This window comes from Hemiscyllium ocellatum, chromosome 2 (assembly GCF_020745735.1).
Source record: "Hemiscyllium ocellatum isolate sHemOce1 chromosome 2, sHemOce1.pat.X.cur, whole genome shotgun sequence".
Taxonomy (NCBI): domain Eukaryota; kingdom Metazoa; phylum Chordata; class Chondrichthyes; order Orectolobiformes; family Hemiscylliidae; genus Hemiscyllium; species Hemiscyllium ocellatum.
In genome coordinates this window covers 11065735-11093402 of record NC_083402.1, presented here as the reverse complement: position 1 = coordinate 11093402, position 27668 = coordinate 11065735, and the positions used below count along the sequence as shown (strand labels likewise).

Genomic DNA, 27668 nt, shown 5'->3' with positions numbered 1-27668 from the left:
AATTAAAATTTGTCATAAACAAACAGAATTTAACAGAGTTAATCATTCAAGTGGAGAACAGCAGGAAGAGAAATCCAAATTTATCCAAGCCTAAACTGATCAAAAGTTGCTACAAAGTTTAATGACTTCCACATCAACAGAACGCAAAAGTATTCAAGGGCTTGGTTTCCACTACCTTAACAGGAGGAGTTCCAAAGTCTCATGACCCTCAGTTTCTAGTCTGCTTGAATGGGTGAACCTTGATTTACAGATGCTGCCAGACCTGCTGAGATTTTCCAGCATTTTCTCTTTTGGTTTCAGATTCCAACATCTGCAGTAATTTGCTTTTATCAAAGGGGTTTGAGCTGGCTGTCATCTTCATACAATTTGCATCAATGGCTTAGGTGAGGGGAGGAAAAGCATGATAGTTAAATTGTCAGACAACACCAATTTAGGTAGAAATGTATATTGTGAGGAAGACTCAAGAAAGCTGTGGGGATAAAAAAAATCTGGCAGATGGAGTATAATGTGGGAAAATGTCAAGATTCTGACTTGGGCAGGAATTAAAAAATACAAAGTTCGAATTAAATGAAGAATGAATGAATGTAGAATTCCAAGGTGCAGAGATATTTAGGTTTTCTGGTGCATGAGTTGCAATAAGTTCGAATGTAGGTCAACATGAAATCAAAAGGATTATAGGAACATTATCCTTTACTTTGAAAGGAACTGAAATCGGGATAAAAGGAAGGACGTTGTGCTTCATTCTACAGGGCATTGGTGAGACCAGCAGAAATATTTGCGCAGTTTTGTTCTCCTTATTTAAGGAAGCATATAAATACACTGCAGACAGTACAGAAATGGTTTGGGAGATCGATACCTGGAATGAGCAGGTTGGTAGAAGGATAAGTTGGACTGGATGCCTTGTTTGGACTGGAGTTTAGAAGATTGAGAGGTGACTTGGATTGAAGTGATGAGATCCAGAATGGCATGAAAAAGATATTTTCTCTACTGGGTCAGTCCAGAACTTAGGGACACTTTTAAAAGTTACGGGTCACCCCCTTTTAAGACAAATGAGATTTTCCTTTTCTCTCAGAGGATTGTGCTCTGGAACTCTTCGCTTCAGAAGGTGCTGGAGGCAGGATCGTGGAATATTTTAAAAATAGAAGTTGATAGATTCTCGTTAAGCAGAGGAATTAATGAATTGGGGATGGCTAGGAGTATGCATGATCTTATTGAATGGCAGAGCAGGTTCATGGGGCTAAATGGTCTACTTCTGATCCTATTTCAGATGTTCACTCACTTAATTCTTCTCTATCTTTTTGCAGCCTTGTGTCACCTTCACAACTTACCATCTACTTAGATTTGTGTCATCAATTTGGCAACTGTACTATGCAACCCTTCATCCAAGTCAATTGTACAAATTATATAAACATGCGAAATCCCAGCACTGATCCCTGCAGAACAGTACTCATTACATCTTGCAAGCTTGAAAAAGACTATACTTCAAATCTACTCTCTTCTACTCATTAGCCAGCCAACCTTCTGTACAAACCTATTCTAGTCCCTACATCGCAAGCTTTTATTTCCTATACAACTTTTGATGTGGCACTTCATCCAGTAAAGTGTATCTATTGGTTCCCCTTTATCTGTAGCAGTGGTTATTTCCTCAAAGAACACCAAATAGGTTGGTTAAACATAATGTCACATTCACAAAATCATATTGAGTGTACCCAATTATCTTGAATTTACCCAAGTGCTATACTATAACTTATTTTATAGATTCTAATATTCCCGCTTTCTTCCAGATGTTAAGCTAACTGGCCTGCAGTTTCCTGCTTTCATTCTTGAATGAAGGATTCACATTTGTTAATTTCTAATTTAATGGGACCCTTCCTAAAATAGAGAAATTTTTGAAAATTAAAACTACTTAATTAACTATCTCACAAGCCACTTCTTTTAAGACCCTTGACATTTTCAACAAGTGTACTTAACTCAATCATTAAATGAGCATTCATAAAATAGAAACCATTGAAAAGGAAGAGAACAAGGTTCAGCCTTTTCTATTCTTTGGATCTCTTCCTTTGAATCTTTAGAAATTACTTGGTGTTGCCTTGGATAACATTCACAGAGAAATGGCACAACATTTAAAGATGTACATAAGCAAATTTAGCATGCCAAATTAAATCTTCCAACTTGTCTTTTGTACATAGTATTTTCAATGGCTCCACCTTGGATTGGTCAACCATCCAATGAGAAAATGGATTTTTAAAAAAGGGTTTTTCAAGCAACTATAGGGATTTCCACAATACATTTTAATAAATTATTAACCACCTACCTGTCTACCAGTTCTTTCATTCCCTCCTTATCTGGCACCAATGACTGATCCTGATCATCAGCTAACGGTGTCCCAGCTTGGCGATAAATACATCGAACCATGTATCGTACCTCTGACCAATAATGCTGAAGCTGTTGAGATTCACGCTCGTTCTCTGCTGATATTTCTCTGCAAAAGGGAATATTCAGTAAATATTATCTCGCTCTTCAAGGACAAAATATTCACAACTTTAAGCAACCGCTTTGTTGAAACAACTCCTGTTCACAAAACAGAACCTACACACTGATTAAACTGTGCGTCTTCAAGTTACTGAGAGGCACGTAAATTTGGAGCCAGGCAGCTTAGAAGCGACGTCAGGCGGACATCCTCACATTAAGAGTAGTGGACATTCAAAACACACTCCTCCAAACTGCTATTGAGACCATGCAACAGTGAAAATGTCAAAATTGAGATCACCTTGCCTTTATGAGGTGATAATATTAAAGGTTATTGAATCCAAACCAGGTAAATGAAATTAAAATACACATTTGATCTTGAGTTTAAGGAGTGAGTATACACTCCTGTTTTTAATTTCCTGTTCACATTAGAACAAATTGCAGTTATTGAATCAAATTCTGTAACTTATAAAGCTACTCTAAAATTGATTACTTGCTCTTGCTCGTGAAGATGCAGAGGAAATATCCAATTTTCCCATTCATCATTCCCATTCCAGCAATGATCTTTATTTTTCTAGCCTCAACTCCACCTTCATATCTGCCACCCATTCAGGAACGTAGGCACTCAGAAGTACCTCCACATAAGCATCTATTCTCTGCACACAAGCTTGAACAAAATTGTCACCAAACTATTCCACTATAGAAGTCATCACTATAAAGTCAAACCTATCCTTAAATAACATCCAAGTACATAAATCTCCAGTATTTGAATTGGCAACTATTAGGCTGACAATTATTCAAACTTGGCAAACGCCAGATTCAAATTCAATGCTCCGGCTCACATTAACACCCACAGTAACTCTGATAATTGACAAATTAAGGAGTTATGCTGTATTTAAGGACAATTAAGTATTAAAGAAACTGAAGGAAAAAATGCCTTGCACTCAAATAAGCAACACTGCCTAGTTACACACAACCTAATAAAAATCCACACATTTGACTGTGAAAACTGGGAAACTGAAGATGTTGAACTGATTAAGAAAGAACTGCCACTTTCGTTACCATGAAATGGAGGAACAAGTTGGGAAGGGAGGAGGGAAGGGCAAAAATGATACTTCCAAGAGGAATTGTAATATGATTAAATGTAGCTACCACAGAAGCTGCTGGGCTAAAAAAGCTATTTCAACCTTGAGTTACGTGAAGGTCCCTCACTACCTCAACTTAATGAGGGTCTACAACATCATTGTCATGATCATTCTCAATTTGTGAAACATTGGAAAATCTTTGTTCCAATGCACTAACCTGTAACAACCTCTGATTTTTATACCGATGACCCAAATCCAAGCACAACCACATCTACATAAGTATTCTTGAACACAGTAATCGAGTCACCAGTGTTCTCTAAAAGCATACCACGATCACCTACTTACATTTCTAAAGGTACCTAAAAATACAGAAGAATCATTCAACTGTGTTTTTAAAACAGGCAAATGGCCATGAAATAGCCAATTTGCTGGGGCTGCAATGTAACAATGTATACTTGCAAGGACGGATCTCAGGCCTCAACTGTGTAAATGGTGTGCAACATTCATCAGTGAGGCAGAAGTCATTATTTTGGAGAGGGATAGATAAACTGAAAGCTACATAGCTCACAAAAGCACAAAAATCAAGAGGTCATTCAGCCTTCTAGAGACTGTTCCACTATTCATGGCAATCTGATTTCTAGCCTCAACTCCACCTTCATACCTGCCACCCATTCTCATCCCAATTTCCAGAACCTGATCCACAACTTTTGTGGGTTACAGTGCTTCAGGTGCAGATCCAAGTTCCTTTTAAAACAGGTTTCAACCTCAGCTACTGAAAGCAGCTGCAAATTACGGGTGCCAACTACCCTTCAAGTGAGAAAGCTTTTCCTGGTAGAATCCTTTTATCGATCATCTGAAACAAACCTTTTTGTTGAGGAAAACATTCTATTCAAACCCTTTCATTATTTTGTATATCTCAAATAAGTTACTCTTCAGTCTCCTGTGTTCTAAGGAAAACAACCCTAGCCTATGCAATCTTTCTTCTTTAAATTTCAATCTGTAATGTAGTCTCCCTGCAGCATTAACTGTGTTGACCAAGCGATACCCAAAACTCAAGGGCTGGCCAATCAGGGTCTGATATAGTTCCAACATTATATCCCTACTTTTATATTCAATACCTTGCCCAATGATAGAATGCATCCCAGATACCTTCTTTACTACCTTATCTACCTACCTTTCTACTTAAATGGAGCTGTGGACATGCCATATCAAAATGTTCTATGATTCCCTTATTATCTGTGTTCTAAACTCCAATATGTATAGGTCCAAACTTCTCAACTTTTCCGTTTATGACATGCTCTTCAACCCAGAAACTGAGCTGTTTCATATATGTACTTTGTGTACTAACCTTTTACATGGTTCAATGCCTTATGAAAATCTAGGTACACCACATCCACAGGTTAGAATTATAGAATCCCTACAGTGCAGTTAGATGCCATTCAGCCCATCATGTCTCCACCGACCTTCCAGACACCATCCCATCCTATCCTTACAGCCCTGCATTTACCGTGGCACATTCCTGGATACTATAGCGCAAATTTAGTATGACCAATCTACCCAACCTGTACTTCTTTGGACTGTGGGAGGAAACCAGGGTCCTGGCAGAACCCATGCAGACACGATGAGAACATGCAAGTTCCTCACAGACAGCCATCCAAGGCTGATATCAAACTGGGGTCCCTGGTGGTGAGAGATGGGAGTGTTAACCACACAGCCACCATGCCACCCCTCAGCTCCTCTCAACATTTCAAGGAATTCTAATATATTAGTCAAATAATGATTCCACCAAAATTGGAGGTGTAGTGGACAGCGAAGTGGGTTACCTCAGATTATAACAGGATTTGGACCAGATGGGCCAATGGGCTGAGAAGTGGCAGATACAGTTTAAATCAGATAAATGCGAGGTGCTGCATTTTGGGAAAGCAAATCTTAGCAGGACTTATACACTTAATGGTAAGGTCCTAGGGAGTGTTGCTGAACAAAGATACCTTGGAATGCAGGTTCATAGCTCCTTGAAAGTGGAGTCGCAGGTAGATAGGATAGTGAAGATGGCAATTGGTATGCTTTCCTTTACTGGTCAGAGTATTGAGTACAGGAGTTGGGAGGTCATGTTGTGGCTGTACAGGACATTGGTTAGGCCACTTTTGGAATATTGCGTGCAATTCTGGTCTCCTTCTTATCGGAAAGATCTTGTGAAACTTGAAAGGGTTCAGAAAAGATTTACAAGGATGTTGCCAGGGTTGGAGGATCTGAGCTATAGGGAGAGGCTGAACAGGCTGGAGCTGTTTTCCCTGGAGGCTGACGGGTGACCTTATAGAGGTTTACAAAATCATGAGAGGCATAGATATGATAAATAGGCAAAGTCTTTTCCCTAGGGTCAGGGAGTCCAGAACTAGAGAGCATAGGTTTAGGGTGAGGGGGGAAAGATATAAAAGAGAACTAAGGGGCAGCTTTTTCACGCAGAGGGTGGTACGTGTATGGAATGAGCTGCCAGAGGATGTGGTGGAGGCTGGTACAATTGCAACATTTAAGAGACAGTTGGATGGGTAAATGAATAGGAATGGTTTGGAGGGATATGGGCCGGGTGCTGGCAGGTGGGACTTGCTTGGATTGGGATATCTGGTCGGTGTGGATGGGTTGGACCGAAGGGTCTGTTTCCATGCTGTACATCTCTATGACTCTCACAAAACCATGTTGATTCTGCCTCATTGGATTAGGTTTCCTAAATTGTCTTGCAATAACTGCCCAACTGCCTAACATTTTTCTAGAACAGGTGTACGGTTAAATTGTTTGTAGTTTACTGCTCTGTTTCCCTCCTTTAGTTCAAAAGAGGACTCTTAGTGATTTTCTAAAACTGCAACTTCAGTTCTAATACACAGGGTCCATAACACCATAAGTTTTGGAGTGCAAGTAAGCCTTTCAATCATGGCTGATGGGCATTTCAATGCCACTTACCCACACTCTCCCATATCCCTTAATTCCTTGCGAGATTAAGAATTTATCAATTCCTGCCTTGAAGACATTTAACGTCTCAGCCTCCACTGCGCTCCTTGGCAGTGAATTCCACAGGCCCACCACACTCTGTCTCCTCATTTCCATTTTAAAGTGACCCCCACTAATTCTAAGGCTGTGCCCATGAGTCCTAGACTACCCATCGGACAGAAACAATTTCCTAGCGTCCACCCTGTCTAAGCCATGCATTATTTTATAAGTTTCTATTAGATTTCCCCCCAACCTTCTGAACGCTAATGAATACAATCCCAGGATCCTCAGCTGTTCATCGCATGTTAGGCCTGTCATTTCAGGGATCATTCTTGTGAATCACCGCCGTACATGCTCCAGTGCCAGTATGTCCTTCCTGAAGTGAGGGGCCCAAAAATGGACACAGTATTCTAAATGGGGCCTACCCAAAACATTATAAAGTCTCAGTAGCACTTCACTGCTTTTATATCCCAACCCTCTTGAAATAAATGACAACATTACATTTGCTTTCTTAACCATGGACTCAATAAGGGTTTTGTGGCCCAGTACCTGCAAATTCCTTTAAAAGGAATGGCACAGACATTAAATGAATATTAAGAATATTTACTAAAACTATAAGTGACACAAGACAACATAATGGAAACATTTTTGTGAAAGCAATAAGATTCAGAAAAGAATTAGAAGATGAACTTCTAAATAAAGCCATCCATAACACAGCAGTTTGCCTGATTGGCACCTTTGCCACTAATCTCAAACATACACCTATTTTATCAATAACATATTGCTGCTGCAAAACATATATAATCTGTAGGATGCATTGTACTTGAATGATCTCTACCTCACAGTACAAAAGCAGCAATGAGGTGGGAATACCATTATTTCCAAGTTGTCCGATCAAACAATAGAATATTCTGATATATTTCTGATATTACATTGACTGTTGGGCTATGTTCCAAGATGTCCCTAATTGACACAATCATGGAATCACTATAAAGATGGCAGCAATACATACCGAATGCTGCCTTCTCAAAGTGCCTGAGGGCAATAAATCTCAACTATTAACAGTGGTATGTGACTACTTTTGAAGTATGACATGATCCACTGGTAGTAGTGAGTCTAGATCTGACTCAATCCATTATTATCAATATTATTATTATCATTATTATATCTTCCCCCATACATGAAAACATTATAAGTCTGGAAGCAAGTGGCCAAACAATTAGATCATAGATAATACAACAGTGAGGACCAAAGCCCAAAGTATAATATTTCATTCAGGCAAATTTTAAATTAAACTAGGTTGAAATAAAATTATGTTCAACACAAAATGATTAGTTCAGGTATAATTGGAAACCTTAAGAGTTTCAATGAAACGATGTTAAGGTAACTAAACAAAAATAAGCTAATTCAACAAACAGTGGAAAGACAGGATGCAACATGGGAATAAGAAAAACAATATAAAGCAGAAAAAAAGGGTGATACAAAACACAACAGGTTAAAAATGGGAATCGTGTTTCAAACAGGACACTAGAGGGCTACACTGGAAGAGATGTGCAGCACACTAATGAAACAATTTATTACTGTAATTATGTAAGGATTGGCTGTGGGAGGAATTCAACCTTTGAAGGATAATAGTAGAAGAGAAATTGAAAATGAAAGGCAAATAGCAAATTACTGAATGATTGCTTTAGAAAACTATTTAATTGACAGAAAAATACTGATTTATTATTCAATTACCACAGTGCATTGAATTTCTGAGGGGAATTTTAACTTAGCCTGCAGTAGATTCAACAAATGAGCAGAAGACTAATACATTCTCTGGAAGATAGAGCAACAAGTTGGATACTAAAAGAGCACGAAGGAAACATGAACATTTCAGAATATAATCACAAAACAAGAAATTACCTATTCCTGGGGCTGTACAGATAGGAGGGGCATGTAGTATTTAATAATTCAAGGCCTTAATGATGGGATTGAGCACAACATTTGACTGGAAGACAAATTACACGAAACAATTTCAATCTTAGCTTCTAATATAGTAGGCAAAACGTACTAGAGGAATCTTGATTATCCAAATATCAGATTATCTGAAGGAGATCTCAAAGCCCTGATAAAAACATTACATCAAAGATGTGTTTCCAACAGTGATCGCTGTCTGTTGTAGACAGTGATTAAACAGGCACCGTCTCCAAATGACTGACCTCCTGCCCCCCCCCCTCTCTTCCCACACTTACCCTGAAGTTCTACAGAGGGGTGTACCCTAAACCCCCCCCCCTTCCCCAGATAATCTGACCAACATTGTCCTGTACAAGGCAAAGGTGGAACCTGTCAAAAAGTTGCAGTAAAAAGTCGTGTGCGCGGCTGTGTGTATGTGTGTGCATGCGTGCACGTGTACTATTTGGAGACTTACCTCACAAAGGCAGCTGCAGCAGCAGCAGTGTTATTGTTGGTGTCTAGTCCGGCTGCCCCGGAGAGGGAGCGGGAGCAGTGATGGAGGGGCGGGGCAGGTGGTGCAGGTGGAGGTGTTGGATGGGGTTGGGGGGCGGGGGTGGTATTGGTTGGGGTTGGGGTCGGGGCAGGGTCTCACATGCTGTGTGCTGCTGCAGTCTCCTGAACAAGGAGAAGACTTTAAAAACTCTGAGCCCCAGATGAAAGGCATTTAATCGATTAACCGAATAATCAATTATCCAAACAAAATAGTGCCCGCCCACCTCGTTTGGATAATCGAGGTTCCCCTGTGACTGGTTTCTTCAAGCATGGTGACATAGACCAATAAAAGCAGAAATTGTTGGAAATAGCCAGATTAGGGAACATTTGTAGATACAGAAGCAGAAATAACTTTTCAGATTAATTGCTTTTCTGTACAATTTCTAACCCATTTCCAGAATTCGCTATTTTTATTTTCAAGTTCCAGCATGTTTACATTTCCACTTTGACTAGTGGCGTACACCACCTTTCTTTAGGTATGTTTCATCAGACAGAGAAACCTATCTGAAGCATTTCTTCCTTCTTCGCAATTGTTTTCTCATTTCATTGCAGTCTGAAGTTTGCTTGAGAGGAGACCAGTGCTTACAGGCTGCTGTTTTTTAGCAGCTTGCTCAAATGGCTAGACTTCACATGGTCAGAATTACAGAAGCAAGGGCAAGTTTCTTGATGGGTGTGGGACAGCATTTATCTAAAATTCTAAGGAACACTTACCTGCGCTCATTGCATGCCTCACAGTTGCAAGCTATTTCTGAAGGTGTGGTCGTGTTGACATCCGTACCAGGTACGGACTGTGTTCCGACAGCCAGTCTTCCACCTATTGAATCCTGGGGCGCTCCATTAGTAGCCATTGGCATATGCAGCAAGAAATCCTGGTTCTTTAGATATGTTGCACAGAAAAACAGAAAGGAAATCAAATTAGTGACCTGAACTAACTTTAGAAAACAAATGCAGCTATACATAACAAAATTTGGAGATGCCAGCGTTTTACTGGGGTGTACAAAGTTAAAAATCACACAACACCAGGTTATAGTCCAACAGGTTTAATTGGAAGCACACTAGCTTTTGGAGCGACGCTCCTTCATCAGGTGATTGTGGAGGGCTCGATCGTAACACAGAATTTATAGCAAAGACTTGCAGTGTGATGTAACTGAAATTATACATTGAAAAACTGATTGTCTGTTTAGCCTTTCATCAGATAAAACCCAATGTGAAACAAAGCAATTAAAAATGAAAATAATATGCTAGCCTTTCCTAGAGGTTGGTTGGAGTGTACAGCTAATGGAAGTGTGCTGAAATTATGTACTGACCCTTCTTCTGTCAACATTCCAGATTTGAATCCCTGCAGGACAGATAATAAATAAACAATTCTGGGATTAAGAGCCTAATGATGACCATTAAACCACTGCGGATTGTCAGTTTGCTGATGCCCTTTAGGGAAGGAAACTGCCATCCTTACCTGGTCTGGTGTAAATGTGACTCCAGACCCACAGCAACATGATTGGCTCTCAACTGCCTTCTGGGCAATTAGGGATTGGGCAAGAAATGCTGACTTAGCCAACGCCATGTTTGAGGATTCATCTACTGAGCTAGTATGGGCTGAGATTAGAAACAGGAAAGGAGAGGTTACACTGTTGGGAGTTTTCTATATGCATTCAATACTTCCAAAGGTGTAGAGGATAGGATAGCAAAGATGATCCTCGATAGGAGCGTGAGTGACAGGGTAGTCATTATGGGGGACTTGAACTTTCCAAATATTGACTGGAAATACTGTAGTTCAAGTACTTTAGATGGGTCAGTTTTTGTCCAATTTGTTCAGGAGGGTTTCCTGACACAGCATGTAGACAGGCCAACAAGGGGTGGAGCCACAGTAGATTTGGTTCTGGGTAATGAACCCGGCCAGGTATTAGATTTGGAGATAGGTGAGCACTTTGGTGATAGTGACCACAAATCAATTAAGTTTATTTAGTGATGGAAGGGGACAGGTATATACGCAGGGCAAAAGTTACAGCTGGGGGAAAGGCAATTACGATGCAATTAGGCAAGATTTAGGATGCATCGAATGGGGAAGGAAACTGCAGGGGATGGGCACAATTGAAACATGGAGATTATTCAAGGACCAGGTACTGCGGGTCCTTGATAAGCATGTACCGGTCAGGCAGGGAGGAATTTGTCGAGCCCGGGAGCCATGGTTTACTAAGGAAGTTGAATTTCTTGTCAAGAGAAAGAAGGTGGCTTAAAGACCTAAAGAGAGAGGTAAGAGGAGTCAGGAGGGGATATGAGAAGTCACTGGTGGATAGGATCAAGGAAAACTCCAAGGCTTTCTAGAGGTATATCAGGAATAAAAGAATGACTAGAGTAAGGCTAGGGCCAATCAAGCACAGTAGTGAAAAATTGTGCGTGGAGTCATGGGAGATGAGGGAAATGCTAAATGAATACCTTTCGTCAGTATTCACGTTAGAAAAAGACAATGGGGACAAGAAAAATGCTGAGATACAGGCTTCTACATTAGGTGGGATTGAGGTGCATAAGGACGAGGTGTTAGCAATTCTGGAAGGTGCAAAAATAGGTAAGTCTCCTGGGCTGGGTGGGATTTATCCTTGGATTCTCTGGGAGATTGCTGAGCCTTTGGCTTTAATCTTTATATCATCATTGCCTACAGGAACAGTGCCAGAAGACCTGATGATAGCAAATGTTCCCTTGTTCAAGAAGGGGAGCAGAGACAACCCTGGAAATTATAGACCTGTGAGCCTTACTTCAGTTGTGGGTAAAGTGTTGGAAAGGTTTATGAGAGACAGGATTTATAATCACCCATGAAGGAATATGTTGATTAGTGATAGTCAATTCAGTGTTGTGAAGGGTAGGTCATGCTCACAAAGCTTATTGATTTCTTTGAGAAGGTGATCAAACAGGTGGATGAGAGTAAAGCAGTTGATATGGTGTATCTGCATTTCATTAAAGTGTTTGATAAGGTTCCCCATGGTAGGCTTTTATACAAAATATGGAGGCGTGGGATTGAAGGTGATTTAGTGATTTGGATCAGAAAGTGGCTAGCTGAAAAAAGACAGAGTGGTGATTGATGAAATGTTCACCCTGAAGTTCAGTTCCTAGTGGGTACTGCAAGGATATGTTTTGGATCCATTCTTGTTTGTTGTTTTCATAAATGACCTGGATGAGGGCATAGAAGGATGGGTTAGTAAATTTGCAGATGATACTAAGATCGATAGAGTTGTGGATAGTGACGAAGGATGTTGTAGGTTACAGAGAGACATAGATAACCTGCAGAGCTGGGCTGAGGGGCGGCAAATGGAGTTTAATGCAGAAAAGTGTAAGGTGATTCCCATTGGAAGGAGCACCAGGAATGCAGAATACTGGGTTAATGGTAAGATTCTTGGTAGTGTAGATGAAAGAGAGATTTTAGTGTCCACATACACAGATCCTTGAAAGTTGCCACCGAGGTTGATAGGGTTGTTCAGAAGGAATACAGTGTGTTAGCTTTTATTGGTAAAGGGATTGAGTTTCGGAACCATGAGATCATGCTGCACCTGTACAAAACTCTGGTGTAGCCACATTTGGAGCATTGCGTATAGTTCTGGTCACTGCATTATAGGAAACACGTGGAAGCTTTGGAAAGGGCTCAGAAGAGATTTACAGGAGGTTGCCTGGTTTGGAGGATAGGTCTTATAAGGCTGAAGGACTTGAGGCTATTTTCCTGAGAGGAGGAGGTGGTTGAGAGGCAGTATTCCTGTAGACAATGATGATATAAAGGTTAATTGAGACATAAGATAATCGGAGGGTTAGATAGTTTGGACAGTGAGAGTCTTTTTCCTTGGATGGTGATGGCTAGCATGAGGTGATATAGCTTTAAATTGAGGGATGATAGATAGAAGACAAATGTCAGAGATAGTTTCTTTACTCAGTAGTAGTCATAGAATGCACTGCCTGCAACAGTACATAGAACATGGAACATTACAGCGCAGTACAGACCCTTCAGTCCTCGATGTTGTGCCTACCTGTCATACCAATCTGAAGCCCATCTAACCTACACTATTCCATGTACATCCATATGCTTGTCCAATGACGACTTAAATGTACTTAAAGTTGGCGAATCTACTACCGTTGCAGGCAAAGCATTCCATACCCTTACTACTCTCTGAGTAAAGAAACTACCTCTGACATCTGTTCTATATTTATCACCCCTCAATTTAAAGCTATGCCCCCTTGTGCTCACCGTCACCATTCTTGGAAAAAGGCTCTCCCTGCCTACCCTATCTAACCCTCTGATTATCTTATATGTCTCTATTCAGTCACCTCTCAACCTTCTCCTCTCTAACGAAAACAACCTCAAGGCCCTCAGCCTTTCCTCGTAAGACATTCCTTCCATACCAGGCAACATCTTATTAAATCTCCTCTGCACCCTTTCCAAAGCTTCCACATCCTTCTTATAATGTGGTGACCAGAACTGTACACAATACTCCAAGTGAGGCTGCACCAGAGTTTTGTACAGCTGTAGCATAACCTCATGGTTCCGGAACTGATCCCTCTGTTAATAAAAGCTAAAACACTGTAACCAAATCATCCGCCGACATTTCCGCCACCTCCAAAAAGACCCCACCACCAGGGATATATTTCCCTCCCCACCCCTTTCCGCCTTCCGCAAAAGACCGTTCCCTCCGTGACTACCTGGTCAGGTCCACGCCCCCCTACGACCCACCCTCCCATCCTGGCACTTTACCCTGCCACCGCAGGAACTGTAAAACCTGTGCCCACACCTCCTCCCTCACCTCTATCCAAGGCCCTAAAAGGAGCCTTCCACATCCATCAAAGTTTTACCTGCACATCCACCAATATCATTTATTGTATCCGTTGCTCCCGACGCTGTCTCCTCTACACTGGGGAGACTGGGTGCCTCCTAGCAGAGCGCTTTAGGGAACATCTCCGAGACACCCGCACCAATCAACCACACCGCCCTGTGGCCCAACATTTCAACTCCCCCTCCCACTCTGCCGAGGACATGGAGGTTCTGGGCCTCCTTCACCACTGCTCCCTCACCACCAGACGCCTGGAGGAAGAACGCCTCATCTTCCGCCTCAGAACACTTCAACCCCAGGGCATCAATGTGGACTTCAACAGTTTCCTCATTTCCCCTTCCCCCACCTCATCCTAGTTTCAAGCTTCCAGCTCAGCACTGTCCCCATGACTTGTCCGGACTTGTCCTACCTGCTTAGCTCCTTTTCCACCTATCCACTCCACCCTCTCCTCCCTGACCTATCATCTTCATCCCCTCCCCCACTCACCCATTGTACTCTATGCTACTCTCTCCCCATCCCCACCCTCCTCTAGCTTATCTCTCCACGCTTTCAGGCTCACTGCCTTTACTCCTGATGAAAGGCTTTTGCCCAAAACGTCGATTTCGCTGCTCCTTGGATGCTGACTGAACTGCTGTGCTCTTCCAGCACCACTGATCCAGAATCTGGTTTCCAGCATCTGCAGTCATTGTTTTTACCTTCTTAACAACCCTTTCGACCTGGGTGGCAACTTTCAAGGATCTGTGTACCTGGACACTGAGATCTCTCTGCTCATCTACACTACCAAGAATATTACCATTAGCTCAGTACTTTGCATTCCGGTTACTCCAACCAAAGTGAATCACCTCACCCTTGTCTGCATTAAACTCCATTTGCCACCTCTCAGCCCAGCTCTGCAGCTTATCTATGTCTCTCTGTAACCTACAACATCCTTCATCAGTACCCACAACTCCACCGACCTTAGTGTCATCTGCAAATTTACTAACCCACCCTTCTACGCCCTCATCCAGGTCATTTATAAAAATGACGAACAGCAGTGGACCTAATACCGACCTTTGCGGAACACCACTGATAACGGGACTCCAGCATGAACATTTCCCATTAACCACCACCCTCTGTCTTCATTCAGCAAGCCAATTACTGATCCAAACTAATATATCTCCCACAATCCCGTTCCTCCGCATTTTGTACAATCGCCTACTGTGGGGAACCTTATCGAATGCCTTGCTGAAATCCATATACACCACATCAACCGGTTTACTCTGATCTACCTGTTTGGTCACCTTCTCAAAGAACTAGTAGACTCGTCAACTTTAAGGGTATTTAATGGTCATTGGATAGGCATATGGACAAGAATGGATTAGCATTGGTTAGATGGGCTTCAGATAGGTTCCACATGTCAGCACAACATCAAGAGCCAAAGGGCCTGTACTGCCACAGATGCTGCCAGATATGAGTTTCTTCAGAATTGTTTTTTTTCAAATCTCCAGCATCATAGTGTTTTGCTTATAATTCCTTGAATTTAGTGGGAGAGATAATCATATTGCAGAAAAGAAATTGTAAAACAACTAGAAAGTTTTACCTGGCTAGGCAGATGTAACGGAATAACAGGTCATAATCTAAAGTTAAAGAGTCAACTCAAAGACTGAGACGGAGAGAAATTTCTTCACTCACAGGGTTGCAATTATGTGAGACTATGTTAGAAACTTGCAGATGATCAATTACTGAGATACTCAAGACTGATGTCAATCACCTTTCATGGGGCTCAAAAATTAGAGAAGCAGGAAAGAGAAGTTGAAGATTCCTCAACTGTGATCTTATTGAATAGAAGATCAATCTCGAAAACGCACAAACAGTTTACTCCTGCTCATATTTCTCAACTCCTTACAAATTTGAGTGTGGACAAAAAATGGGTTTCTTTAAAACAAGCTGGGGCTCAAGCCAGAGTGACCCAAGCCTGAAGGATCTCAATATGGGGTATAGAAACAAACTAACTTAGACATAACCAGGGGAAAGTGGAGAGGATGGGAAAACATGAACTAAAATTGGTTACAAAATTGGGGGGTGGGTGAAATCGACTTAGGTGACAGATACATAATACAAGTTATCATAAACATGCAAGACACCATGTAATCCTGTCATAACACAACCAGGACTTAATCAAACTTCACAAATCAAATGAACCTTCGTTTCAGCCATTATATCAAGCAGAATCCAAATGTCACGGATATCAGAAACACAGACTATATTTAAACAAAGTTAATGCAATGAATGTCAAGTAAAAGCAACATTTCAGCAAAAATAGTATTACTTATAGGTCTGATCTCATAAAATACACGATTTATTATAAAATGTTCAACATTGTGCCATGAACCATTGAGAGAATGCTGTGCTACCAAAAGATTTATGCACCTTAAAATTTCTTTTGTTATTAAATATGGTGTAAGGAACATTAATGAGGCTGTTTTTATGAAAACTCTATGCATGTTTTATTGAATTTTCCATGTTTGATTAAATTCTATGCTATTGCACCATGACTAGAGCACATAAGATGCCAAACCTGAACAGTTACTCACAACCTGCTTTCACAAATAATGAAATGTACCATGTGAAAACAGATGGGAATGATTCTCAATAGAGCATATTCTTCACATCTGTGACAGCAACACACTGAACATGTCATGAAAGAAGATTACAAATCAAACCACAAATTATCCAAGCAACTTCTGCACTGATTTCTTCAGCTAGCAGAATAGGTTACATCTGAAAAGTACATCTGCAACCAAAACTAAAGAAAAAGAAATTGCAATTCAAGAGCATCTTTCAAGACCTCAGGCTGTTGAAAAGACATTGCTGCCAATGAGATACTTTTTGTGAAGTGTAATTATTTTTGCAATTACAATGAAGGCTTTATTCTCAGGTTTTGTAAAATTGCATTTGATGAAGTGGACACTTCGATTGACTTTCTTAAAAAAGTGAAAATACATTTGAATATTTTTTTTGAAAAACAAGGTGCATCTTGGAAATTCATGTCTCTAGATAATTACTGGTCTTGTTTGCTTGAACTCACTTGAGGGAAAATAACTTTTTACTACTGGAAGAGTGCTAGCTCTGCTCAAAGATTATGTTCCCTCAAGTTTTTCCTGTTACAGCATAGATCTCTGGTACGAGAAGTCAACATATTTGCAAGCCAATCGGCATTCAACAGACCCTCAGAGGTTATGCTGTCTTGGAGGATACAGGGAACATTATTCCAAGAACATGTGGATTTAAGTTGGGGATGAGCCGACTGAAAGAAACAAATCATCAGTTCAATTGTCCTGTTTCTGTTGTAAGTTCAGTATGGGACCCTTGTATACAACACGGAGAAAAGGCAGGAAAGTTGAGTTGAGAATTATCAGATCAGTATGGTTTCATTGAATAGTGGAGCTCATTATTTGGGCTGAATAGCCTACTTCTGAGCCTACACCTTATGGTCAGAGTGCACGTGTTTGTGCGTTTTGGGTTACTTAGATTAGATTTTCTACAGTATGGAAACAGGCCCTTCGGCCCAACAAGTCCACATAGATGCTCCGAAGAGTAATCCACCCAGATCCATTCCCCTACCCTATCTTTACTCCCAACTAATGCACCTAACACCATGGGCAATTTAGCATGGCCAATTCACCTGACCTACACATCTTTGGACTGTGGGAGGAAACCGAAGCACCCGGAGGAAACCCACGTAGGGAGAATGTGCAAACTCCACACAGTCACCTGAGGCAGGAATCGAACCCGGGTCCCTGGCACTGTGAGGCAGCAGTGCAAACTACTGAGCTACAGTGCCGTCCCAGACTTAAACATTTATATTTTCAGATTGTAAACAGTATTAATAAATTCAGTGTTTGTCCAATAAGTTTTGTTTTATATAAACCAATGTTTGTATTTATTGCAGAATCTTGGCTATCATTTATTTGGTTCAAAGTCTGATATCCTGAAAGGATATGTCTGGTCTTATGAACCAATTAAATATACGTTGTGACCTGCAGAGTCATGGAGTAGTGAAAGACAATGCATTTATCCTGTCATAACATAGCAGCCATTTCCCACACAGCAAGCTCCCACAATTTGCAATTAGGTCAACAGAATATTCTTTTTAGTGATGTTAGTTGGAGGATAAATATTGAACACAAAACCAGGGAGAACTCTTTGCTTCTTCTGGAATCATGTCCAAGGTAACTCTTAAGGATGATGAGGGAGGAACACAGGCCCTTAATGTCTCAACCAAAAGACAAGACACAAGATAAACTGAATTTGCCTTGTCCACACATGTTCTTTGCGATGTAAACAATATATTGGATCCACCAAAACTAGAGTACAACAGAATGTGTTGACATCATCTACAACCATTTCACACTTACTCTATCGTCCAAATATCTGGAACAGGAAGTGAAGTGGAGTAAGCTACGAATATAGCTGTGCAAAAGCTTTAGCGAGAGCAAAGAAATAAAAGAAAATGGATTGAATGGCCAATCAGGATCATTTGGGGAAACTGTTGGGCAACAAATTCCACTGCAGCATTAACCACTGGGTAGTGGTTAATCATTCATAATTAGATGTGGCAGGCTGGCCGAATTTTAATTTGATTTAGGATTGCTCACTCTGCCTATTGCATGCTGCTTCTGCTGTTTGGAATGCAAGTAGTCTGTGCTGTAGCTTCATCTGATAGACACCTAATTTTTAAATATTCTTTGTGCCAGACCCAGCACGGTTTCCTGTCCTCTTCAACAAACCAGAGTTAATCTTTTGCCTTTATGGTAAAGGCAGAACAGGGATAGGAAGAAACCGGCCTTTTTCCAAGCAGTGACCATTGACTAGGAGGGTACCACAGGGATAAATGCTTAGACCCCAGTTATACACAACACAGTAAATCCTCTGTATTCGCAAGATCATGATTCGTGGATTTGCCTATTCATGTCACAAACTAAGGAACAACGAAATTCAACATCTGTGAGCAAAACTTGTATATCTACAATTTTTATCCAGTATGTTTTAACAAACTCCACACTCGCAAATTTCATCATTTGCAGGGGCTGTCAGGAACGGAACTCTTGCATCTATGGAGGAATGACAGCATATATTAATGATTTAGATAAGTGAGCCAAATGTAATATCTCTAAGCTTGCAGACAGCACGAATTTAGGTGGGAGGATGAACTATGAGGATATTGCAGAGATATGTTGGTACCAAAATAGATAATTTCACATTCATTGAATTAGAGAATCATAGAAGCATACAGTACAGAACAGGCTCTTCAGTCTATCAGGTCTGACAAAAAAACCTCTAAAATCTACATTAGCTCCACTTTCCACCACTAAGGCCAGAGCCTTCAGCGTTACCATATTTCAAGTGCTCATCCACATTGTTTTTTAAGGTTGTGAGGTTTCCCACCACAACGACCCTCTTAGTGTATTCCAAATTCCCACCACCCTCTAGATGACATAATTGTTCCTCAACTGCCTTCTTAATCTCCTGCCTTTCACCTTAAAAATACATCCCTTGTTACTTACCCTTCAACTGAAGGGAACAGAACTTAACCTATTCTATTCACCCTGCCCATGCCCCTCAATAAGATAACTCATTGCCTTCTTTGCTCCACAGTATATGACCCAAGCTGACCCAGTCTCTCTTCATTACTAAACCTCTCCATCACAGGCAACAAACCTGTGTATCTCCTTTGCAATCCTTTCAATGTAACAAAATCCTTCCTATAGTGCAGTGGCCAGAACTGTGCACATTACTCCAGCTACTGAGAATGTGTATAGGGTATAAGCAGGCAGGGAAAGAGTTAAGTTGAGTTTTGTGAAACAAGAAGTTCAGCTGAGCATGACTCAGAGCAGATAAGAACTTAGTTAACAATGGAGTGCTGCAGGCAAGGGTTATGGGTTAACAAGGTAGAAAAGCATTCATTACGAGAAGCCATTTAACATGGTGAGGTAGCATTCAGTGAAAGGTCAGTTTAACAAGGTGAAAAGTATTCATTATGTGAAGCCAGTTATTCATTGTGTAACAGCAAACTGTTTAATCTTTACTATTGATACTCGTTGATTGTAACAGTCACCCAATTAGTATGTATGTTGTCTAAGATTAGATTAGATTACTTACAGTGCGGAAACAGGCCCTTCGGGCCAACAAATCCACACCGACCCACCGAAGCACAACCCACCCAAACCCGAACACTACTGCACATTTTTGGATTGTGGGAGGAAACTGGAGTACCCGGAGGAAACCCACGTAGACACGGGGAGAATGTGCAAACTCCACACAGAGTCGCCTGAAGCAGGAATTGAACCGGGTCTCTGGCACTGTGAGGCAGCAGTGCTAACCACTGTGCTGCCCCTAATCTGGAAGCTCCTTCCTGTAAAATGACTATGTCTCTGTGGACATGGGTGATCGCACTCTCTCCCCCCAGGGCCTGGAATAAAGATAAAGGTAAAAGTATACTGTGTCTCTGAACATTTTGCTTCGACTGAGGGAGGAAATGGGACGTCGCTGTGGCCTATCAAAGTTTTGTATGACTTCACCACAACCTTCCTGCTCTTTTAATCTATGCCACGACTGATAAAGGCAAGCATTCTTTACGCTGTCTTAACTACTCTCTTAACCTGTAAGTAAAAAATGAGGTCTGCAGATGCTGGAGATCACAGCTGCAAATGTGTTGCTGGTCAAAGCACAGCAGGCCAGGCAGCATCTCAGGAATACCTGCCACCTACAGGGGATCTATGAATAAATACCACAAGCCCCTCAGTTCTTCTGAGCTTCTTAATGTCATGCCATTCTTCAAATATACTCATGTCTTGTACTTGGAAGCAGTAACACCAACTCATATTTATCAGAGTTAAATTATGTCTACCTGATCTCCCCATCTGATCAATCCATCAATGTCCTTCTGTAATCCAAGACCACTTTCACTCTCAACCACCTGACCAATCTTCATTTTACCAACAAACATTTCCCCCCACATTTCTGTATATCACGAACAACAAGGGATCCCTGTAGTATGCCATGAACAGTCACACATGCAGCTTTCTACAACCGCCTCCAAGCCAATTTTGGATCCAACTTGCCAAGTTTACTGGATCCCAGGTGCTCTTAGCTTTTAATTTAAAAAATCAGTCTCCCACGTGGGGCCTTGTCAAAACCCTTGATGAAACTTAGAACTTTAACTGCTCTGTCCTCATCTACATTACTGGCCATCTCCTGACAAAATTAAAATTAAATGTGTTAGGCATGACGCCCCTCTGGCAAAACCACACTGTCCATTCCTGAACAAATTTTGCCCTTCCTTCAGGACTTTCTCCAATAATTTTCCTTCTGGTCTGTAATTTTCCTGGTCATCTCCACTACCTTCTTGGAAAGCAGGATCACATTAGCTATCTAGGAGAAAGTGAGGACTGGAGACCAGAGTTGAAAAATATGGTGCTGGAAAAGCGCAGCAGGCCAGGCAGCATCCGAGGAGCAGGAGAATCGACGTTTCAGGCATAAGCCCTTCTTAAGGAATGAGGCTGGTGTGCCAATCTTTTTGGAGGAATTGGGAATATGGGATGGCGTTTTTAGAGGTGTAATCTAGGTAGCTGTGGGAGTCGGTCGGTTTATTGTAAATGTCTGTGTTGAGTAGGCTGCTTGAGATAGAAATGGAGATGTCTAGGAAGGGGAGGGAGGAGTCTGAGATGGTCCAGATAAATTTGAGGTCAGGGTGGAAGGTGTTAGTAAAGTGGATGAACTGTTCAACCACCTCGTGGGAGCACGAGGTAGCGCCCTATTTGGTACACCAGCCTCATTCCTGAAGAAGAGTTTATACCCAAAACATTGATTCTCCTGCTCCTCGGAGGCTGCCTGGCCTGCTGCGCTTTTCCAGCATCACACTTTTCAACTCACATTAGCTATCTCCCAGTCCTCCGTGGTCAGTGGAAAATTAAAAATTTGGTTCAGAGTTGTGTAATTTCCACTCTCATTTGCAACAGCAATCTTGGATACAACTCATTTGGACCTGGGGATCTGTCCTGGCAAAGCTTCCACTTCTCTTCATTCACAACATCAAATTAGATCCTTTCGTTCCTCTTCCTGAATTCTGGATCCACAACATCTGTCTTCACTTGGAGGAGGAGGATAAGTGGTTGTTTAACACCTACCAATGCTGTCAGGCTCAGAGTGTCCACTTGGGCCCCAATGCACCCTATTCGTTCCCTGGTTATCTACGTTCCCTTGATTCGCCCTCATCTTACCTACCAGTGTATATTCATGCCTCCTTTCGCTGTAATTGCTTTCTTAGGTCACTCCCAGAACTTTCTATACTCCATTAATGCCTGCTTTGCATTGCTTCCCTTATATCTATTAAATGGCTCTTTTCTTTTTTTTGAATCAATTCCTGAATATTCTTCTATATCCAGAGTTCTTTAGGTTTTCCTACATTGGATTTCACTTTATATATTCGTTCATGGGATATCGCTGCTAGTGAGGTCAGTATTTATCGCCCATCCTTAATTGCCTATGGGACAGTTAGCAATTTATCACTTTTCTTTGTGGGTCTGGTGGACAGGCCAGGTAAGGAATGCTGATTTCTAACTCTAAAAGGTATTTGTAAGCCAGACAAGTATTTACAACAATGGCTGCATGATTGCCATGAGGCTAACTTGTCATTCCAGATTTTTATTTAATTCAAAGTTTTTAATGATAGAATTCAAACCCACGCCTCCAGAACATTACATTGTATTCTAGGTTTCTAGCCCAATGACATTACCATTATGGCACTGCAATGTATTTGCCTTTTCACTGAACCTCTCTATCTTTTCACTGCATACTCTTTAGGTCTTCGTCACAACTTACTTTCTCAACTAAATCTGTATCATGAGTATATAACCCATTTATGCCTACACTGTTTCCTGTTAGCCACTAAATCTTCCATCCTTTCATGAACTTTTAGATTCCACAACAATTCTTGTCATGGCACATGAACATACGGCAATGCTGTTGTTGTTAAGGAACTTATACACCCAGAGGATGGAGACAAGCCCATCGACCAAACAGGTCCATGCTAATAATAACGTCTATCAACACTAATTCCATTTCCCTGCACTTGGCCTATATCCTTCTAAACCCTTCCTTATCCATTTATTTGTCTAAATGCATTTTAAAATGTTGTTAACATATTCAACCACTTCCTTCAACAGCTCATTCCCAGATGTGTACCACCCTCCATGTTAAGAAAGTTGTCCCTCAGGTTCCCTTTTCTCTTTCCCCTCTAACCTTAATCTGATGCCCTCAAGTCCTCAATTCCCCAACCCTAAGAAAATGACTGAGCACATTCACCCTATCCATGTCTCTCATGATCTTATGCACTTCTATAAAGATCTCCCCTCACAGTCTCCTACGCTCTAAAGAAAATAGTCCTAGATTGTCCAACCTCTCCCTGTTATGCAGACCCTCGAGTGCTGGCAACATCCTTGTAAATTTCTTCTCCACTCTTTCCAGTTTAATAACATCCTTCCTATAGCAAGGTGACCAAAACAGAATACAATACTCCAAGTGCAACCTCACCAACATCCTGTACAACTGCAACATAACTTCCCAACTTCTATACTCAGTGCTCTGACTGAGGAAGGCCAGTGTGCCAAAAGCCTTCTTTACTGCTCCATCTACCTGTGACTTCAAGTTCAGAGAACCGTTCACATGAACTCCAAGGTCCCTCTGTTCCATTACACTTCTTAATGCACTACCATTCGCCACGAAACTCCTATCTTGGTTTGACTTTCCAAAATGCAACACTTCACACTTATCTATATTAAGCTCCATTTGCCATTTCTCAGCCCACTTCCCCAGCTGATCAGATCCTGCTGGCAATCTTTCTCAATGTCCACGATATTTTGTAGCCTGTCATCTGCAAACTTACTAATTATGCCTTGTACAATTAACTTCTTGCTTTTGTCATTTCTCATGTCTCCATTTCTTTTGTTTCTTCACTTATTCGTGTGATTTCTGACATAATATTCAAGATTATGGGCCTAGGCACTGGGAAGTGGGACTGGTGTAGGTTTAGAATAGTTTTTGTCAGTGCAACATCAACACAATTGAAGGTCCTCTCATGTGAGAGGTGAATTCCCATGCACAACTGTATGATTCTACAGTTCTTTATTGTGCTCATGCCATCATTAACTAACACAGCCAGTTGTTCACTTTTGTTTGACACTGTCCTTCCTATATGCCCTGTCCCCTTCAAGATTCAGGTTCTAAACCATGTTACCCTGCTAACACGTGTGTATCAGCTTTCAGATTGTACTTATTTCTATTTGTGCTCTCAGTTAATCTGTTTTGTCTCCAAAGCTACGTCCATATCTTTTATTCTAGTGTCCAGTGGTACCAACATTGTAAATTCTAGTCTAACTGTTGGTTTATTCTTAGGTTTGTACTCTCTACCCCTTTTTACTATGGGATGTTTACCATTTATACCTCTCTCTCTGGCCTGGACACTCAGCTTTCATTCCTTACTATCACTATTTAGTTTAAAATCACCTCTATGTTGCTAGTTATGCAGTTGGCAATAACATCAGCCCTAGAATGGTTCAGTTGGGCATGTCCCCAATGCACCATATACCAGAATCATGCATTAATCCTCCAACCTACACCAGACTGGAGATTACAGTCAAATGCTATTTTGCTGCTGCGTATGTCCCACAATAATTCATCAATGCCTAAATCTGGAGATGCTAGCTCTGTTCTAAATGCTTCAATTTAGTATAGTGATAGCGCTGCACAATATGGTGGAGGGTATCCTCAGCGTGAAGTGAACTGATACAAGACAAACAGCATTCCCACCGCACAAGTGCTGGCCAATAACTAACAATGATGAGTCGATTCATTTCACTTTGATTTTCAACAGGATTACTACTACTCTTATGTTCCCATCATCAATCCACAATTCTGGATCAGTGGTGCTGGAAGAGCACAGCAGTTCAGGCAGCATCCAAGGAGCAGCGAAATCGACGTTTCGGGCAAAAGCCCTTCATCAGGAATAAAGGCAGAGAGCCTGAAACGTGGAGAGATTGGCTGGAGGAGGGTGGGGGTGGGGAGAAAGTAGCATAGAGTACAATAGGTGAGTGGGGGAGGGGATGAAGGTGATAGGTCGGGGGTGGGGGGAGTGGATAGGTGGAAAAGGAGATAGGCAGGTACGACAAGTCTGGACAAGTCACGGGGACAGTGCTCAGCTGGAAGTTTGGAACTAGGGCGAGGTGGGGGGGAAGGGGAAATGAGGAAACTGTTGAAGTCCACATTGATGCCCTGGGGTTGAAGTATTATGAGGTGGAAGATGAGGCGTTCTTCCTCCAGGCGTCTAGTGGTGAGGGAGTGGCGGTGAAGGAGGCCCAGGACCTCCATGTCCTCGGCAGATTGGGAGAGGGAGTTGAAACGTTGGGCCATGGGGCAGATGTGGTTGATTGGTGCCGGTGTCTCGGAGATGTTCCCTAAAAAGTGCTCTGCTAGGAGGCGCCCAGTCTCCCCAATGTAGAGGGGACCGCATCGGGAGCAACGGATACAATAAATGATATTAGTGGATGTGCAGGTAAAACTTTGATGGATGTGGAAGGTTCCTTTAGGGCCTTGGATAGAGGTGAGGGAGGAGGTGTGGGCGCAGGTTTTACAGTTCCTGCGGTGGCAGGGGAAGGTACCAGGATGGGAGGGTGGGTTGTAGGGGGCGTGGACCTGACCAAGTAGTCACGGAGGGAACGGTCTTTGCGGAAGGCGGAAAGGGGTGGGGAGGGAAATATATCCCTGGTGGTGGGGTCTTTTTGGAGGTGGCGGAAATGTCAGCGGATGATTTGGTTTATGCGAAGGTTGGTAGGGTGGAAGGTGAGCACCAGGGGTGTTCTGTCCTTGTTACGGTTGGAGGGGTGCGGCCTGAGGGCGGAGGTGCGGAATGTGGATGAGATTCGTTGGAGGGCATCTTTAACCAAATGGGAAGGGAAATTGCAGTCTCTAAAGAAAGAGGCCATCTGCTGTGTTCTGTGGTGGAACTGGTCCTCCTGGGAACAGATATGGTGGAGGCATCCAGCATTTCCTCCTCTATAATATGGACATTTTTCAAGATGTCACTATTTATTTCTCCACATTCTCTCTCTTCCAAGTCCTTTCCACAGTAAATACTGATGCAAAATACTCATTTAATATCTCCCCCATCTCCTGCGACTCCACACAAAGGCCACCTTGCTAATCTTTCAGAGGCCCTATTCTCTCCATGGTTACCCTTTTGTCCTTAATGTATTTGTAAAAACCCTTTGAATTCTCCTTAATTGTATTTGCCAAAGCTATCTCATGTCCCCTTTTTGCCCTCCTGATTTCCCTCTTAAGTGTACTCCTACTTTCTTTATACTCTTCTAAGGATTCACTCGATCTATCTTGTCTATACCTGATATATGCTTAACCAAACCTTCAATTTCTTTAGTCATCCAGCATTCCCTGCACCTACCAGCCTTTCCTTTCACCCTGACAGGAATTATTTACTCAATCTTAATTTATTTTGTTGACATTGCCTCCTCAAACTCTTAAACAAGCTAACTCAGCTCACCCATTTCTTAACATTGGCTCGTTAACACTGTCATGAACACCTTGTAGATTATCTTCCTCTCTGACATGCTTCTGTTTCTGGCTTTCTTTTAAGCAACTCAGGACATCTTCCCCAGCTCCAAGACCCTGGTTTTGATCTCAGCCGACATTAATACACCGTCACTATATGTCAGATGAATAACATCTGACTTGACAGACCAACTTCTAAACTTGATATGATGGTCCTTTCATTGGAACGTAAGCGCATCAGCTTCAGGTTTGGATTCAACAATAAACCAAGTTTATTATGCAAAAGGGAAAAAAAACAAACTACACTATCTACGTAGAACAGAGTTTAAAATATTTCAAACATGCAGTACAATAATCTCATTTACTCCCAACACCATCAGTTTACAGTTAATCAAAATCTAGGGAATATTTCCATCCCCATAAGAACTGGAAGGTGACTTCACTGCTTCTTTTCAGTTCCTGTCATATGAGCTGCCAAACCTTTTGACTCTCTCAGCTGAGATCTCATCTTTGAAGAACCAAAGCAAATTCCTAACTAGAACACCCTAGTCTGAAGAGGTATTCAAGGATTGAAGTGTCATTGAACTTGAAACTCTAACTTTGCTTTGTCACCACAGATGTTGCCAGATCGGAGTCCCATCAGCAATTTCTGTTTTTGTTTCAGATTTCCAGCATCTGCAGTTATCTGTTTTATTCTAGTTCGGAAGCTTTCAAAAGCTTACGTCCTTATACTGAGCTAACGCATTTCTGTAACTGCTCTGAACAGATTCCTTTCCCTAGTAGAGATTATGCTTGTGCCTGATTCTGATTCTAGTCAGGTTTCCTTCAAATTTCATTCAAAAGCTCTTAACTTTTGTAAGCCTGTTCATGTTAACTTCTGCTAGTTAAAAGTGGCTTAACTTAGTTTTCCCTCTTGTCGTAGACCCCACAATATGAACAAATTTCCATTAACACTCCAGAAGGCAGTCAGCTGTAGTCTGACAAATCATGGTTATGAAACAATTATTATTTTGTGTTAATTATTAAACCCCTTCACACAAATAGACCAAACTCATATGCCAATAGCTTGAAATCCAAACTCCTTAAAAAAAAAATCATCCATCTTTCAAGAGAATTGCTCATAAGAACACCTTCGAAATTAAGGATTTATTTTCATCTATCTTCTTTTTCACATTCTGGGCTGTAAAACGCAAGTCACCAAACACCCCAGTCATTATCTCCTCAATGGCTTGTAGCC

The 27668-nt window shown here is 41.5% G+C and overlaps 1 protein-coding gene across 3 annotated transcripts in view; it reads right to left on the bottom strand.

Moving 5' to 3' along the window:
* The window catches only part of fam193a (family with sequence similarity 193 member A), a 234127-nt gene that overhangs the window by 84876 nt on the left and 121583 nt on the right, over nt 1-27668 (bottom strand). For all 3 annotated transcript variants that reach the window (XM_060834543.1, XM_060834552.1, XM_060834562.1), the window contains exons 4-5: nt 9735-9898; nt 2315-2482 (exon numbers count right to left, since the gene is read on the bottom strand). In XM_060834543.1, the coding sequence (XP_060690526.1) occupies nt 2315-2482; nt 9735-9898 (332 nt within the window). The remainder of the gene's footprint in view (nt 1-2314; nt 2483-9734; nt 9899-27668) is intronic.